Source organism: Schistocerca cancellata, chromosome 2 (genome assembly GCF_023864275.1).
Source record: "Schistocerca cancellata isolate TAMUIC-IGC-003103 chromosome 2, iqSchCanc2.1, whole genome shotgun sequence".
Lineage (NCBI taxonomy): Eukaryota > Metazoa > Arthropoda > Insecta > Orthoptera > Acrididae > Schistocerca > Schistocerca cancellata.
Genome location: NC_064627.1, coordinates 590,290,120 through 590,308,951, shown reverse-complemented (window position 1 = coordinate 590,308,951; position 18,832 = coordinate 590,290,120). Strand labels below are relative to the sequence as shown.

Here is an 18,832-nt window from a genome sequence, read left to right as displayed (position 1 = left end):
CCCGTTTCCTGACTCAAGCCACGTGTCATGGCTCAACAACCCTGCACGGGAGAACAATGTTTGTCCTCTCGGATGCTAGTTAAGTTGACCTGTTGACATCCTGCACGGCGTGAACCCATATTGGCTGCATAGTTGAAAATCGCGGAATGATGATCAGCAGCCTCGATAGGCCGCGATTTTGGCACTGTCAAATTCTTACATGAGCTGGTATCCATTTTTCCTACTTACACGAGGCATTAGACGAGCTTCTCAGAAACAACGCACATTCAAATGCGATTTCTGAATGAAAAAACCCAAGGGTGATCTTTCATGATAGGCGAGGGCTCAATGTAGATTGTGTTAAACCTATTTAGTTTGTGTGGTTGAGCTGAAATGCTGATCATTTGCATATGCTAGCACGAAATACACTTCATGCCATTTGATGTTTCTTGTACGCCGACTTCATGCTGTTGCAACTTTAAGGACTAGCAGTGTAGTTACAAAATTCCTATCCCAGCCAGCGTATCACTGGAATGAATACCTTCCATGACGTAAATAAGAGTGATACTTCGTAAAACTTCAACGTAACGTACATTTACCGTTTGGTCAACCACGGTTCACGAGCAGCTCACTGGTGCCCACAAGCAATCTCCCGATAAGTGCAGTAAGATGAAGAACATAATCTTGATGGTTTTCCTTGATCTCTCAAAGTTGGCAAGGCATATGTCAGGATGACTCCTTTCCAACGGTCGTGGTCGACTTCATTTTCCCACCTCATCCTATCCGAATAGCGTCCGTCTATAATACCTTCTTGGTCGACTAGGTTAGAGTCTAACCTTTATCCTTTTCTCTTCATTCAACATGAAGATACAAACTTCATTTCCTGCCTATGTTAAGATTAATCTTGTGTTCCTGTCCCCAATGGCAATGTGCTTTCAAATTAACACAAGGAGGCAAAAAATCGATACAGAAAGCCAGAAACACTTGAATTGCAACTGACTCCTCCTGCATAGAGATACGTTTTGTCTGTTGACCGCTTGTTGGGCATCGGCAGGTGGTCAGCTGTTCAAGCTGGCGCTGCTGACGCTGACGGCGCACGTTGGCGGCTGGTTGGCCACGCTGCTGATGCTGCCCTCGCTGCTCGGCATGCTGCTCGTTGGAATCGCCTTCCAGAACCTCGGTGTCATCGACATCACCGGGCCCTACGTAGAAGTCTGCTCCGTGCTCAGGTAACGCAGCTCTCCACTCTGCAACTTACTATCCTGAGCGAACTTTTGACTCGAGGACCCAACGTTGACGGTCATATTTAGAGAAAGTAGTGCACTTATCTTTCCTTAATACACTACTGGCCATTGAAATTGCTTCACCAAGCAGAAATGTAGATGATAAACGGGTATTCATTGGGCAAATATATTATACTAGAACTGACATGTTATTGCATTTTCACGCAATTTGGGTGCATAGATCCTAATAAATCAGTATCCAGAACAACCACCTCTGGCAGTAATAACGGCCTTGATACGCCTGGGCATTGAGTCAAACAGAACTTGGATGGCGTGTAGGTACAGCTGCCCATGCAGCTTCAATACGATACCACAGTTCATCAAGAGTAGTGACTGGCGTATTGTGACGAGCCAGTTGCTCGGCCACCATTGACTAGACGTTTTCAATTGGTGAGAGATCTGGAGAATATGCTGGGCAGGGCAGCAGTCGAACATTTTCTGTATCCAGAAAGGCCCGTACATGATCTGCAACACGCGGTCGTGCATTATCCTGCTGAAATGTAGGGTTTCGTAGGGATCGAATGAAGGGTAGAGCCACGGGTCGTAACACATATGGAATGTAACGTCCACTATTCAAAGTGCCATCAATGCTAACAAGAGGTGACCGAGAGGTGTAACCAATTGCACCCCATACCATCACCCCGGGTGATACGCCATTATGGTGATGACGAATATATACTTCCAATGTGCGTTCACCGCCATGTCGCCAAACACGGATGCGACCATCACGATGCTGTAACCAGAACCTGCATTCATTCGAAAAAATAACGTTTTGCCATTCGTGCACCAAGGTTCGTCGTTGAGTACACCATTGCAGGTGTTCCTGTCTGTGATGCAGCGTCAAGGGTAACCGCAGCCATGGTCTCAGAGCTGATAGTCCATGTCGCTGCAAACGTCGTTGAACTGTTCGTGCAGATGGTTGTTGTCTTGCAAACGTCCCCTTCTGTTGACTCAGGGATCGAGACGTGGCTGCACGATCCGTTACAGTGATGCAGATAAGATGCCTGTTATCTCGACTGCTAGTGATACGAGGCCGTTGGGATCCAGCACGGCGTTCCGTATTACCCTCCTGAACCCACCAATTCCATATGCTGCTAACAGTCATTGGATCTCGACCAACGCGAGCAGCAACATCGCGATACGAAAAAACCGCAATCGCGATAGGCTACAATCCGACCGTCGGAAACGTGATGGTACGCATTTCTCCTCCTTACACGAGGCATCACAACAACGTTTCACCAGGCAACGCCGGTCAACTGCTGTTTGTGAGTGATAAATCGGGTGGAAACTTTCTTCCTTTCAGCACGATGTAGGTGTCGCCACTGGCGCCAACCCTGTGTGAATGCTCTGAAAAACTAATCATTTGCATATCACAGCATCATCTTCCTGTCGGTTAAATTTCGCGTCTGTAGCACGTCATCTTCGTGGTGTAGCAATTTTAAAGGCCAATAGTGTAATTAGAATCAACAATTTGGAAATTCGTCCTTCAATATGTTTAGATCTGTGTCTTACAAACATGTCAGCCTCCACGATTTTGTCCTCTACAACTCTCTCCTGTACCATGCAGGTTATTCCCTCATGTGTCAAAACATGTCCAATAATGCTAGCCCTTCTCCAATTACAGCTTTATACATATTCCCTTCCTCACAGATTCTACGAAGAGCCTCGTTAGTTACCTACCTTGTGATTTCTCACCTAGCAAGCCACTGGTAATGAAAGCATTGTGCCTGCAGACGCATCGCGCTGGTGATCATCCTGATCCGAGCCGGCCTCGACCTGGACCCGGGTGCCCTGCGGCGGCTGGCGGTGCACGTGCTCAAGCTGGGGCTGGTGCCATGGCTGGCGGAGTGCGCAGTCATCACCGTCATGGCGCACTTCCTGCTCGGCATGCCCTGGATCTGGGGTTTCCTGTTGGGGTGAGCAGCCACTCTCTCACTTCCGTCGACTTTCAAAGGATATACGTCACTGTGTCAAGGTGAAAAGGTGAAGGTCGCGCGTTCTGGCCTCAGACAGGCCAATCGGGCCTGACCAATCTACATCTACATCTACATCCATACTCCGCAAGCCACCTGACGGTGTGTGGCGGAGGGTACCTTGAGTACCTCTATCGGTTCTCCCTTCTATTCTAGTCTCGTACTGTTTGTGAAAAGAAAGATTGTCGGTATGCCTCTGTGTGGGCTCTAATCTCTCTGATTTTATCCTCATGGTCTCTTCGCGAGATATACGTAGGAGGGCGCAATATACTGCTTGACTCTTCGGTGAAGGTATGTTCTCGAAACTTCAACAAAAGCCCGTACCGAGCTACTGAGCGTCTCTCCTGCAGAGTCTTCCACTGGAGTTTATCTGTCATCTCCGTAACGCTTTCGCGAGTGCTAAATGATCCTGTAACGAAGCGCGCTGCTCTCCGTTGGATCTTCTCTATCTCTTCTATCAACCTTATTTGCTACGGATCCCACACTGCTGGGCAATATTCAAGCAGTGGGCGAACAAGCGTACTGTAACCTACTTCCTTTGTTTTCGGATTGCATTTCCTTAGGATTCTTCCAATGAATCTGTCTGGCATCTGCTTTACCGACGATAAACTTTATATGATCATTCCATTTCAAATCACTCCTAATGCGTACTCCCAGATAATTTATGGAATTAACTGCTTCCAGTTGCTGACCTGCTAGTTTGTAGCTAAATGATAAGGGATCTATCTTTCTATGTATTCGCAGCACATTACACTTGTCTAAATTGGGATTCAATTGCCATTCTCTGCACCATGCGTCAATTCGCTGCAGATCCTCTTGCATTTCAGTACAATTTTCCATTGTTACAACCTCTCGATACACCACAGCATCATCTGCAAAAATCCTCAGTGAACTTCCGATGTCATCCACAAGGTAATTTATGTATATTGTGAATAGCAACGGTCCTATGACACTCCCCTGCGGCACACCTGAAATCACTCTTACTTCGGAAGACTTCTCTCCATTGAGAAAGACATGATGCGTTCTGATATCTAGGAACTCTTCAATCCAATCACACAATTGGTCTGATAGTCCATATGCTCTTACTTTGTTCATTAAACGACTGTGGGGAACTATATCGAACGCCTTGCGGAAGTCAAGAAACACGGCATCTACCTGTGAACCCGTGTCTATGGCCCTCTGAGTCTCGTGAACCCAATGGTGTCATTGGGTGCGATATGGAGGTCTTATGGTCAGCACACCGCTTTCCCGGTCGTTGTTGGGTTCTTGATCTTGGAACCGCTATAAACCCATTGAGTAGCTCCTCAGATGACCTCACGAAGCTGAGTGTATCGCGTACCTGTCCTCCCGCCTGTCAGTACCAGGATCGAACCTGGGTCTCCTGCAATGTGGTCAGCCCACTGACTTCTCAGCTACAGATTCGGTCACACACCACTGTGTACTAGGCCAGAATTTCTTATTAAACTATTCAGGCACAGTTAACGGACCGCCTCACCACTAAAAACTGCCGTTGAACAGGTGTGGTCAAACATAAGAGGGCAACCTGCAGTTTCTTACAAGGGAACCTCCCCATCGCACCCCCCTCAGATTTAGTTATAAGTTAGCACAGTGGATAGGCCTTGAAAAACTGAACACAGATCAATCGAGATAACAGGAAGAAGTTGTGTGGAACTATGAAAAAAATAAGCAAAATGTACAAACTGAGTAGTCCATGCGCAAGATAAGCAACATCACAGCAGATTGTGAGCTCAGAAGCGCTGTGATCCCGTGGATAGCGTGAGCAACTGCGGTACGGAAGGTCTTTGGTTCAAGTCTTCCCTTGAGTGAAACATTTTTCTTTCTTTATTTTCGCAGTTATGATCTGTCCGTTCGTTCATTGACGTCTCTGTTCACTGTAATAAGTTTAGTGTCTGTGTTTTGCGACCGCACCGCAAAACCGTGCGATTAGTAGACGAAAGGACGTGCCTCTCCAATGGGAACCGAAAACATTTGATCGCAAGGTCATAGGTCAACAGATTCCTCCACGGGAAAACACGTCTTATATATTCTATACGGCACTGGTGACGTCATGTGCGTCACATGACAGGAGCATGTTGTCGACCCACCTAACTTGTACACTTGGGAATGGGTAAAAAGATTCTTCTACCTTGCCCGATTTAGGTTTTCTTGTGGATGTGATAATCACTCCCAAAAAAGTGATGAAAACATAAGAGATTGTCACATAAACTGCAACAAATGAATGCAACAGTTTCATAGTCGCACAGTTTTCCCTGTGTTCTGTCACATCATCTATATGTTTTTAACATTTTCATATTTTTCCTTGCGTAGACCGTCAAATCCTGCATATGTCCAAGCAAATCTGAACATGTCCTTAAATTTTGGAGAGTGAAGTTGATTATGTGTGAGTGCCTGAACTTTGATAATTGCCTGAAAATAAAAAATTAAACTTTTCACTTGAGGGAAGGCTTGAACCAAGGACCTCTCGTACCGCAGTTGCTCACGCTAACCACGGGACCACGGCGCTCCTGAGCTCACAATTTCCTGTTATGTTGCATATCTTGCGCATTGACTACTCAGTTTGTATATTTTGCTAATTTGTTTCATAGTTCCACACAACTTCTTCCTGTTTTCTCAATTGATGTGTGCTCAGTTTTTTAAGGCCTATCCACTGTGCCAACTTATAACTAAATCTGAGGGGGGTGCGATGGGGAGGTTCCCTTGTTAGTATCTGCATTTATGTTCAAGCATGCATTTTTCGCATTGGTACCGCATTACCCGTGTATCCTTTCAAACCACTTAACACTAAAAACTCTTCGGTTTACTGCCGAGTGAGTTTGCCGAAATAGCGCTTGGCTTCGATGAGTGTCACTCCCAGTGTTATCTGCCCAAGAAAGACGAGATCATTTAACAAAGCCTTCACACATGGTCTCTATGCGATAGTTGTCTAGGAACGTCTTGCAGACGTTTCTTTCGGTTTTGGATTACTGAGACACACAGTCGCTTCAAGTGGAATGGAGTGTAATGAAATGCGCGCATCCCTCGCGCGTGTTTGGCGGGCATCTAGCCACTGCCCACGTATGTCCAGCAGCAAGTGGGAAGTTGCGACACTTCATGCTCCGGCTGTCTCTGGCTACACAGATCGCTGCCACGTTATGAAACACAGGGATCTGCGTATTTCTGCAACGCGCTTTTCGTTAGACAATAGTATTACTTCTTGGATTCTGTATGCCCGTTGCAGCTGTGTCATTACGAAAGGTTTCAGATAAATCACTTTAACGTAGGTATACGCAGCGGCAATATATTTAGGGTGCGTGTCGTACTGTTAACAACGAGAACTGATGTTTCGGCCGTCTTTTGTAGAGGTCCTCTTCAGAGCTATGAATCTGCTGTTATGATTGTCACTATGTCGTAAAAGTATCTGGAAATCTGTTAGCTAATGAGGTATGTCCCCACCTTTTGCCATCGTAATGGCTTGAACTCGGCTAGGGGCGCTCAGACACGATATTGATTGTCTGTGGAGAAATGGCAGCCAATTCTTCCTCAAGAGCCGAAACTAGAGAAGGTAATGGTGTTGGACTCTCGGGTCTGGAGCGAAGTCGCCGTTATACGAGGTACGTTCAATAAGTAACGTAACAAATGCCTTTTTTCTTTTTCTTTTTTTTAAGTACGTCTGTATTATTCAGGATTCCAATACGCCATATTATCCCTCCGGTCGGTGTGTCCGAGCGGTTCTAGGCGCTCCAGTCTGGAACAGCGCGACCGTTACGGTCGCAAGTTCGAATTCTGCCTTGGGCATGGATGTGTGTGATGTCCTTAGGCTAGTTAGGTTTAAGTAGTTGTAAGTTCTAGGGGACTGATGATCTCAGATGTTACGTCCCATAGTGGTCAGAGCCATTTGAACCCCATATTATTCCCCACTTTATGGGCTGCAAAACCCTATTTTTGAACACAATCCTCGTTTGATGTGACGGCCTCACATCACCTTACTGGGAGGGCCTGTGCATCCGAATGGTACTACTTTAACCGCCGACGTCGGAGCCAATGTCTTCCTGAATGAATAACCTCCCCATCATCCACGTACTGCTTCCCGCAGAGCGCATCCTTCATTGGACTTGACAGACGGAAGTAGGGAGGTGCAAGATCCGGCTGTAGGGGTGAGGAAGAATAGTCCAATGAAGTTCTGTGAGTTCCACTCGGTTGCGCAGATTTGTGAGGCCCTGCAATGTATCGGAAGTAAAGTTCGTTTGCAGGTTTGTCTCGACGAACACGATAAGTCGTTCATTTGATTTCTTGAGGATAGTTCAGCTGTGTGCCGCCGGCCGGCACGTGGGAGATCGGACAGGTTTGCGCCACCTTGTTGCCAAGACGACAGACGCCTCGCCTAATGACGCATCGTGCCTTTTTTTCACTGCCAATTGGGTCTCCGTAGACATTCTGTAAGCACCTGTGAACATCTGTGAAATTCAATGACACAATGACAGCTCGTCATTTCGAAGGCTACGTATAGCACCGCCACCTATCGGAACTTCATGACACCTTAGATGCTGAAGCGGGAATATTCCGCGATGTTCCACAACAAATTCCGCCCGGATTCAGGACTGTCTGCGCTTGCTCCACCTGGGGGGCGTCTCGGTGGCGTTCCTCTGGCTCCCGGGACACGTTGGTATCTGCGGAAATGAGGCGGTCGATATTGCAGCCAAGGCTGCAGTCTCTCTTCTTCGGCCAGCTATTCAATCGATTCCCGTCGCCGATCTCCGGAGCGTTTTATGTCGTCGTGTTGTTCATTTATGGCGCGCGCACTGGTCGACACTTCCCCCAAAATAAATTGCAGGACGTAAAAACTCTTCCTTGTGCTTGGACCTCTTCCTCCCGAACGCGTCGTCGGGAGGAGGTAATTTTAACTAGACTCCGGATAGGGCACTGTCTTTTTAGCCATCGACATCTTTTAAGCGGCGATCCTCCCCCACTCTGTCCCCACTGCTCTCAGCTGTGGACGGTAAGACACCTTTTAATTGAGTGCCCCTATTTTAATCCGTTACGCGCCCGTCTACAGCTGTCGCCTGATATATCGTCAATTTTAGCAGATGACACGCGATCGGCCGATCGCGTTCTAGAGTTCATTCGCGCCAGTGAAATGACGTCAGTCATTTGAAGTTTTTTTTTTTTTGGGACAACCAACCCCCTTCTGTAGTGAATTTTTAAGCCTTCCTTCTGCTTTTAGTTTCTCCAATTTTATGACTTTCGTTCCCCTTGCTGCTGTTTTCCGTTTTCGGTTTTTTACTGCTTCCTAAGTCACAGACCGGGCGCTAATGACCATAGCAGTTTTGCGCCCTAAAACCAAAACAAAAAAAACAAAAAAAAACAAATTCCGCATTTTTTCAACCGAAATTGTCCAAGAAAAATGTTGCATTCCTTATTGAACGCCTTTCGTAACTCATCCCAAAGGTGTTCCGCTGGGTTCAGATTGGGACTTCAGACAGGGCAGATCGCTTGAGGAATGTTGCTCACAGATGCCTTATGACAGGGTGCAATGTCATGCTGATACAGCGAGTCATCGTCTCCGAACTCTTCCTCTGCTGTACACTATATTCAATGCTGTAAAATTTGTTCACAAACTTCTGCATTTAGCGTTTTCCTGATTGCAATAAAGGGACCACATCCTAACCACGACACACATTCCCATACCGTAATACCACCTCTGTACTTCTCTGTTAGCACTGGACATGGTGGCAGGCAACCTTCACCAAACCCAAATTCTTCCTTCGGATGTTACAGGCTATAGCGTGATCCATCACTCACCTCACTTTGGAGTCATCCACTGTCCGGTGGAGTCTCTCTTCACACCACTTAAAGTTCGCTCAGCATCGACTACAGATTCGTGTCGCTGATGAAGAGTTGCTCGACCATTGTACCCCATTGTTTCAAACTTTCTGCACACTGACATTCGGTCAGCTGGAATGCTGGTAGCATTTTGGAATTCACGAGTGATCCTTCTGCTGGTTACATACGATTTAATACAACCACCCTCCGCAATGCACGACGATCCCTAGCCATTAGTACGTGACGGACCACCTGATCTTTATTTAGCTATGATTGTTCCTTCGCGTTTCCAGTTCAAAATCGCATCACGAGAAGTCGATTTTGGTGGCAGTAGAGGGGTTGAAATGTTCTGATGGATCTGGTAGTTAAATGACAGCCAATGACTAATCAGTGCTGGGAGTCACTGAGACCTTCTAACCACCCCATCCTCCTGTTATTGCTTATCTACTGACATCACAGTACTCTCCGTCACCTTTTATACTAGCGGGTCAGCATCTCGTGTCATCTAGTGGCCAATACAACACTGCATAGGGGTGTGCGGATACTTTTGAGCTGATAGTGTATACTGACCTACTTCGTTTGTCACGTGACAGATGAAGACACTATTCTGAAACAGCACTGGACGGTGAAGTCAAGAAACCTGAGGAGGAGTGGTTGTACAGAAGGCTATTTTGGCGAAACCGGGTGACCGATTAGCATTCGCATGTACGGTGTGAGAGACAGGGGCCATATAGCAAATAAGCAACAGCTGAACGCCACCTGGATTGTAGGTGGCCGACCTGTCAGTTGTCCTCTAGAAGACCGTACGCTTGCTCGGCAAGCACGGATACAGGAGCGGAAAATAAGGCAGGCTGTTCAGATAACCAAACTCCCCAACAGCACGAACAGGTAGGACGGTTACAAACTGCCGATGGCTTGGTTGCTGGCTACCACAGTCTAACAAGCAAAGTATGTTCGCCAGCCAGCAGTTCAATATACGGATTCAGCAGCATCAACAATTGACCACTTCCGACGGGTTTCAAATGGTTCAAATGGCTCTGAGCACTATGGGACTTAACTACTGAGGTCATCAGTCCCCTAGAACTTAGAACAACTAAAACCTAACTAAGGACATCACACACATCCATGCCCGAGGCAGGATTCGAACCTGCGACCGTAGCGGTCACGCGGTTCCAAACTGACGCGCTTAGAACCGCATGGCCACACCGGGCGGCCCGACGGGTTTCGATGTCTCGCTGATGGAATACGCTGACCCTGGGTGCAAGGTGCCAACTAGCTGTTGCCTGCCGATCACCAGCTGGGGTAAGCGGGCAACTACCGTTCCACGGGCACCATTACTCTGGAATAACCAATGACAGGTCAGAATAGTGCTGTCAGTTCGTGAATTGTCACGTGACAGCAGAAGTTTGGCAGTGGGGAACTGTATCGAATGCCCTTGGAAAGTCAAGGACCACAGTATCTGCCTGGGCGCCTGTATCTACTGCTTTCTCATTACATATAACTTTTGTTGTCACGTGGTATATACTACTTTGTTAGATACCACGTGACAACCGAAGTTATATATAATGATAAATCAGTAGATACAGGCGCCTAGGTAGATACCTTGTTCCTTGACTTCCCAAGGGCATTCGATACAATTCCTTATTGCTGTCTAATGAACAAAATACGAGCATATGGAATATTGGACCGACTGTGTGACTGAAGTCTTTGTAGCAAGCAGAAGATAGCATGTTGTTCTGAACGGAGGGAAATCTTCAGATGTCAAAGTAACTTCGGGCTTGCCCCCGGGGAGTTTTATAGGACAATTACTTTTCACGCTATATATAAATCTAGCAGGTAACGTCGGAAGTTCCAGGAGGCTTTTTACTGTTTCTCTTGTGTACAGAGAAGTCGCGATGGTAGAAAATTGTAGCGATATGCAGAAACACCTGCGGAAGGAAGTCAGATAGGGTTCAAATTCCCGTCGGCATGAAGGTGATTAGAGACAAAGCACAGGCTCGGATTGTATCAAGGATGGGGAAGGAAATCGGCCGTGCTCGTTCAAAGGAACCATCCCGGCATTTGCCTGGAGCGATTTAGGGAAAGCACGGAAAACCTAAACCTGAATGGCCGGACGAATGCGAAACTAGTGTGCTAACCACTGCGCCACCTCGCTTGGTAACACCTTAAGAGGATCGACACTTGATGCAGGGAGTGGTAATTGACCCTCAACATAAACTAATGTAACTACTGACGGAGAGAGACCCCATATTGTATGATCACACAATTGCAGTCCAATCACTGCAAGCAGTTACTTCTATAAGACGCCTAGGAATATGGATAAGGAGCTATTTGAAGTGGGACGACCAAATAAAATTAATCGCGAGTTAGGCAGGTGCCAGACTGAGATTAATTCAAAGAATCTTCAGGAAATGTAGTCTATCAAAAAAGGAAGTAGGTTACAAAACACTTGTTAGACCAGTACTTGAATATTGTTTGTCAGTGTGGCATTCGAACCAGACTGGTTTGATAGAGGAAATCGATAATATCGAGAGAAGAGCAGCACATTTGGTTACGTTTTCATTTAGTAGCGCGAAAGCGTCACGGAGACGCTCAGTTAGCTGCTGTGACAGACACATCCAGAGGCGTCCTCATCACGTTATAGTCCACTGCTCAAGCAGAGTGAACCACTACACTGGTCCTCCTCGCGAAGAAACCATAAAGATAAAATTACAGAGACCCGAACCCACACGGAGGTTTACCAGCAATCTTTCCTTCCGCGAACCATACGCGAATGGAAAGGAAAACGGACGTGACGCTGGTATGCAAGGTGCTTTGCAGAGTATCAATGTATATGTGTAGATGAACACAATCATCTGTCTTTCTATAGCCCTGAAGACTACCGTTGCAAAAGATGGTTGAAATGTAGCTTTATAGTTGCTTTACTCCTTAAAAAAAAAGACGCCGCCTAACACTCAATGATTTTATTCAAATTTATTTTAAAATTTTTATGTACGCGATGTAGTACCACTTTCCTAATTTCAAAAGTGAATGAAAGATTAAGACGCTGGTTTCGTATTCGAACTGAGTGGATACCAGTTAGTCATTTTCCTAGATGAAAGTGGGAAACTGACTAAAATGCTCGCTTGGTTGACCGATGAACCAGTCATTCATTAGAAGAGCAGATCGATATCAGTATACCACTCACCTCTCTGTCTCATAAGATAAATGACGAGTCTTAATGTAGGTGTGCTTCAGTGCTGCACAGTAGTCATTCCATTTGTTTGGATGAATACCACGTAACTTTGAACATCTTATGCGGTGCTCGCTGCTTCCTGTCGATGAATGCTCCTGCTAGCGATCGCGCTTAGCAACCCCGTGGCAGTTTTCTGCTGCTCGTTGCTGGCTATGTTCCTCGTCGTCTGTGTATTGTTGGTAATTCCAGAGTGGTACTGTGAGGTAACCTTAGCTGCTCATCTCCATTTCTTTATGCAGTGTAGATTTAGGTTTGAAACTTTATGGCTGATGAAATCTGTGTGCCGGATCGAGACTCGAAACTGGGAACTTTGCCTTTCGCGGGAAAGTCTTCTACCGACTGAGCTCTCACAGCTTTACTTCCACCAGTACGTCTTCTCCTACCTTCCAAACTTTGCAGAGGTTCTCCTGCATACCATCCGGGACTAGATCTTATGGAAGAAAGATGATGAGCTTGCGGCAGGAAAGCTGTGAGGGCAGATCCTGAGTCTTGCTAGGATAGCTCATTCAATGGGAACTTTCCTGCGAAAGGCAAAGATCATAAGTTCGAGTACCGGTTCGGCACAGTTTCGATAGGACAGGAAATATCAAATCAGCACAAGCTCTGCTGCAGAGTAAAGATTCATTCCAGATGTAGATTCTCCGCGATTCTCGTAACTTGCTCAAGGCGAATGATGGGCTGGTTCCTTCAAAAGGGGAGAGCCAATTTCCATCACCAACCCGGGCCAGCACTTCATCTCTAATGCCCCTTTTACACGAGTGATTTTCGTGTTTCTATCGATTACTCGTGGCGTACCGCTGGCATTTTATTCCTGTACTGAGTTTCGCCTGTTTACATGTAAGTCAAAATCGTCCGTGTTGTGAGAGCTGTCTGTTTTGCAGTTTTGTACCTGAACGGTGACTGAGATTATAATGGGTCACTCATCTTAAAAGAAGCCAAATATAGTAACAGAATTATGACACTAGCAAAGACAATAGTGTTTAACGATCAACACAAAATTAATAGATGTTCTTGATAAAAGTCTTTGATACACCTTCCATTCTGCTGAGAAATGAAAGAATAGAAAAGATGTCGTCCAAAAATTTAAAGCGACATCAATTTGTTTCAGAATGTATATTCATACAAACACATTAACATTACTCAGAAGGCAGCAGATAGCAAACTCTTACTTTCTCTCATTTTCTGAGTGCCAAATAACACCTAAAATTACTTCCTCGTTCAATAGATGTGACTTTTTCTCTATTGAAAAAAATTTCGTTTAAAAACATTCATACACTTATGGGCAGTGTAGACCTTTCTTTGTCACACTGTTGTGAAACTTCTAAATCTTTTTGCTTCCTTCGGTGGAAGAAAACAGTCCACACGCTTGCTATGTAGTAGTCGACCACAATATTACTGCACCTGGGAATGGGGACGGTTCTATTGGCGTATTGTAAATCGGCAAAAAATTGGGATTGATAGTAGAAGAAGAACTGACTTGAAAGCATTGACAGTACGACGCGTTTTACTTAACCACCACTGTAATTATTTACTGTAGCATCACCGCGTGTTTCCAATAAAGGGCAAGTAAATGATGTCATGGTTTAGTAGTATAGTGTCACAAAACAAAATCAAAGGAAATGGTAAAGATCAAGAAGCACGAAATCCATTACTATGGCCTGAGTAACCGTGGCGAGAATGTAAGAGTGTAAATGAAAAATGTGCTATTTTTTTCACAAAATGCGTTTCCAGTGCTATTGTGTTGTCGGTACTCTGTTCCATGTTCATTGACATGAGCCAGCTGCTAAAAGTCTCAAACACGTGCTAGTAGATGCGGCATGGTCTTTGGGCAAACTGTTCGTCCCTCTGGAATTCCAAAATTTAAGAGGTTCATTATACGATCAAAAGTATTCGGACCCCCTCAAAACATAGATGTTTCATATTAGGTGCATTGCGCTACCATGTACTCCATATCAGCGACCTCAGTAGTTATTAGACATCGTGAGAGAGCAGAATGGGCCGCTCCGCGGAACTCAAGGACTTCGAACGTGGTCAGGTGATTGTCACTTGTGTCATACGTCTGTACGCGAGATTCCACACTCCTAAACATCCCTAGGTACACTGTTTCCGATGTGATAGTGAAGTGGAAAGATGAAGGGGGCACATACAGCACAAAAGCGTACAGGCCGACCTCGTCTGTTAACTCACAGAAACCGCCGACAGTGGAAGAGGATCGTAATGTGTAATAGGCAGACATCTATCCATACCATCACACATGAATTCCAAACAGCATCAGGATCCACAGCAAGTACTATGACAGTTAGGCGGGAAGTGAGAAAACTTGGATTTCATGGTTGAACGGCTGCTCATGAGCCACACATCACGCCGGTAAATGCAAAACGACGCCTCTCTTAGTGTAAGGAGTGTAAACATTGGGCGATTGAACAGTGGAAAAATGTTGTGTGAAGTGACGAATTACGGTACACAATGTGGTGATCCGATGGCAGGGTGTGAGTATGGCGAATGCCCGGTGAACGTCATCTGCCAGCGTGTGTAGTGTCAACAGTAAAATTCAGAGGCGGTGGTGTTATGGTGTGGTCGTGTTTTTACAAGGAGGGGGCTTGCACCCCTTATTGTTTTGCATTGCACTATCACAGCACAGGCCTATATTGATGTTTTAAGCACCTTTTTGCTTCCCACTGTTGAAGAGCAATTCGAGGATGGCGATTGCACCTTTCAACACGATCGAGCACTTGTTCATAATTCACGGCCTGTGACGGAGTGGTTACAAGACAATAACATTCCTATAATGGACTGGCCTGCACAGAGTCGTGACCTGAATCCTATAGAGCACACTTGGGATGTTTTGGAACGCCGACTTCGTACCAGGTCTCACCGACCGACATTGCAGCACTCCGTGAAGAATGGGCTGGCATTCTCCAAGAAACCTTCCAGCACCTGATTGAACGTATGCCTGGGAGAGTGGAAGCTGTCATCAGGGCTAAGGGTGGGCCAGCACAATACTGAATTCCAGCATTACCGATGGAGGGCGCCACGAACTTGTACATCATTTTCAGCCAGGTGTCCGGATACTTTTGATCACACTATGAGAAGTGGTTTGACTACAGTTCTACTGACTTAAAACCTAATGTTGTACTTCCTTAACTGTATTTTCACAAATAACACATAGCGCCCCAGTATTGATGACACTTCGACTAAAGACTTTCTTCCTGCTATTTAATCGAAAACTGAAATTTTTAAGACATTGGCTGTGTACAAAATACAAGCTGGTTCCCGCAGAAAAGAAAACAGCGACCAACCACTGTTAATAATGTTATTTGCATAAACAAATAGCGCCGTTGTTGATTTCGAGCAGACGGGTTCATTTTCAGACGGCTACTCACGTTTGTTAAATTTTTTGTTGTTTATGTAAAGTACTGGGGAAAAAGCTAACAAGTTATTATAAGTGGCAGGTGGCTGTTTTCTTCTTTGCGGGAATCACCTTGTAAAAACTTTCTTATTCACACTTGGACAAACTTTCCCGGTAGGTCACTTACAACGTTGTTAATAAAGCATTTATTTTCTCATTTGTTGACATCGGACCTAATCAACTGAAGAGCGGAAATAGGAAATATTCCACATGGCAAATATGACTTGTCAGGAGAATGAATAAAACAAAAAAATTGCTCTGAGCAATATAGGACTTAACAGCTGAGGTCATCAGTCACTTAGAACTACTTAAACCTAACTAACCTAAGGAAATCACACCATGCCCGAGGAAGGATTCGAACCTGCGACCGTAGCAGTCGCGCGGTTCCGGACTGAAGCGCCTAGAACAGCTTTTCATTTTGTTCGTTATTGATCGTTGTGTTTGGTCGTTGCGGACGTCGCAAGACATTCTGTTCAAGTTCGGTGGTTGATCCTTCCACTCAGTTTTTTATTACAGAAGCCAACAGGCTCTCTGACCGAACACGCTGAGCTACCGTGCCGGCAGCCGCCAGGCCACAGCGGCCGGCCAGCTACAGCTCTGTCTCAGTGCACTTACAGTTTAGATAAGTTCTTTGACTGGGCCAAGGGTCTCCAAACGTTTTAGTCCGCGGGCCACATTGACTCCTCCATGAAGTCATAAGGGCCAAGATCCACCTAGTGGGATTAAAGCACCCTAACACTCCATGATCACCGTAGTGTAAGGCTAAAGGAAAGATGAAATCGCAAAAATCTAAGATGGGGCAATAGGTAGCACTCACTGAAACGGAGTAAGATTTTTATTTAATTACATAATTTTTATTGGTGGACGTACCTGACAGAAATTCTGGCGTATTTTATTCTGGCGAATTTCATCGACAAAAAAGTATGTCATTGCACATTCTGTATGTATTTTACGACGTAATCAAAAGAAAGTGAAACATCGCTTAAGAAGCATCTTCCATAATGATTGATTACTAAGGCTAGTCGCCGAAGTGGCGTCCATTTGAAAGACTTGCACCAGATTCGTGAGTAGAATAAAATGCTGGAATAAGCTTTTGGCGTGAACTTCTTCTCATTTTTATTTTAAACTACATACAGAACATGAGTTTTTGTACCTCTCTTTGGTTTTTCCGTTTCTTTTCACAGCTTATTGTTGACCTCAATGCTTAAGCTATTTCTTCAGTTTTACCGAAATGAGTAATGTAAACCTGCAGGTTGAAGGTAAGTAAGGGCAGGATTTGGGCAACTATATGTCTTATATGGCTGCATACCATGCTTATTGTGATAAAAATTACACAAACTGCTATTGTGCTAGTCTGTTAACCGTTCTTTTCTTTTTCTTTTTTTTCTTCACTAGCGCACGGAGCATGGTCTGTCTGTTTATTGTGGATAGCCACAAGTTTAACCATGACCTTCCGCTTTGTAAAGATAGAGCTCCGACAAAGTCGCGGTGTATTGGTCGCGATAGGCCTCGAAACTCAATTGTTGCCAGTATAGGTACCACCTCAAATATTTGGCGGGCCGGATACCGGGGATGTTCGGCCAGCTAACGCGGGCCGGTTTGCCGGTCCTCGAGGGCCGGTTTCGGCCCGCGGGCCGTAGTTTGGAGACCCCTGGCACTAGGCGATTCGTCTTTGTTGCCCATTCAGAGCCCTAGCGACGTTCCAACATAAGTAGCGGAGAGCGAGAGCAGAGCAGAGCAGCACAGCGCAGCGTGGTGACGTCGGTGCTGTCTTGTGCTGTGGCAGGTCGGTGGTGGCGGCGGTGTCGCCGGCGGTGATCGTGCCCGGGCTGCTGCGGCTGCGCGCCAAGGGCTACGGCGTTAGCAAGGGCATCCCCACTGTCATCATCGCCATCTCCGGCATCGACGACGCCACCTCCGTCGCCGTCTTCGGCGTCGTCCAGAGCATCATGTTCTCCCAGAGTGAGTGCCCCTAAAACTCTCCTGCGAACCAGGAGAGCTTCTGTAAAGTTTGGAATGTAGGAGACGAGATACTGGCAGAAGTAAAGCTGTGAGTACCGGGCGTGAGTCGTGCTTCGGTAGCTCAGATGGTAGAGCACTTGCCCGCGAAAGGCAAAGGTCCCGAGTTCGAGTCTCGGTCGGGCACACAGTTTTAATCTGCCAGGAAGTTTCATATCAGCGCACACTCCGCTGCAGAGTGAAAATCTCATTCTGGATACAGCACATTGCTTAGCTGCCTGTGTTCCCTTGTTTGTCAAGTCTGTCACAATAATTAGTTACATTGAAACGGTGTTCTGAATCTGGATTCGAATCCAGAACCTTACTTTGCAATGCAAATGAGGCATGACTCAGTTCCTGTCCTCAGAAAGCAGAGACCTGAAGCTTTGAGTATGGGTCGTGAGTCACTGCAGAGTGAAAGAGCCAGTCTGGAAACAGTTTGTTAACGTTTGTTCACAGATAGTCTGGCGTATCAGATTGCGCAGGGCCCGGTGTCTGTTTTCGGCGGCATCGGCTTCGGTATCGTCTGGGGAATTCTCGCCAAGTACATCCCCGAGAAAGACGATGTGAGTATGCTATTTGGGTACGGCACTAGAGATAATCCTTGAGAAACCAGTCCTTTTGTGGTCAAATTGTGCTCAATTTCGATTTAGTAATGCAATTGAAAAACTGGTCTTTATAGAAATTCTTTCTTGATTGTTAATCTACAATATTATACATTTTATTACAAGCAAGATATGCTAGATACATTAATGTAATGTTTTAAATATTATATACCAGTGTATGCGCCAGTACGCAGTAATAGTGGTGGAAGAAAGGTACAAAATTTTAGTTGTAATGCCTGCTGATTAAATAAATTATTGCCTAAGTATTTACTAAATATTTATATAGCAGTGAGCATATATTTAAGGTAGAAATTACAGGATATAGGTGATTGTCTAAAAACTAAAAGGAACCATTTCAGAAAAATTACTTGTTCACCTTGTAGGCAGCACATACATTCAATTTCTTGTCCTAAGTCGTCAGGTGTCTTTTTCCTGTGGTGTTTCCAAAGATGCACTCCGGTCAACGGAAATAGAATGTTTATGACGTGGATAATTCTGACTTGGTTTTTTTATGAAATAGCATTTTTATT

General features: G+C 45.6%; 1 protein-coding gene across 1 annotated transcript in view; it reads left to right on the top strand.

Annotated features, from left to right (window-relative positions):
* The window catches only part of LOC126156774 (sodium/hydrogen exchanger 9B2-like), a 112,938-nt gene that overhangs the window by 63,758 nt on the left and 30,348 nt on the right, over positions 1–18,832 (top strand). The window contains exons 4-7 of the mRNA XM_049916331.1: positions 1,034–1,208; positions 2,996–3,178; positions 17,486–17,661; positions 18,157–18,263. Coding sequence (XP_049772288.1) covers positions 1,034–1,208; positions 2,996–3,178; positions 17,486–17,661; positions 18,157–18,263 — 641 coding nt within the window. The remainder of the gene's footprint in view (positions 1–1,033; positions 1,209–2,995; positions 3,179–17,485; positions 17,662–18,156; positions 18,264–18,832) is intronic.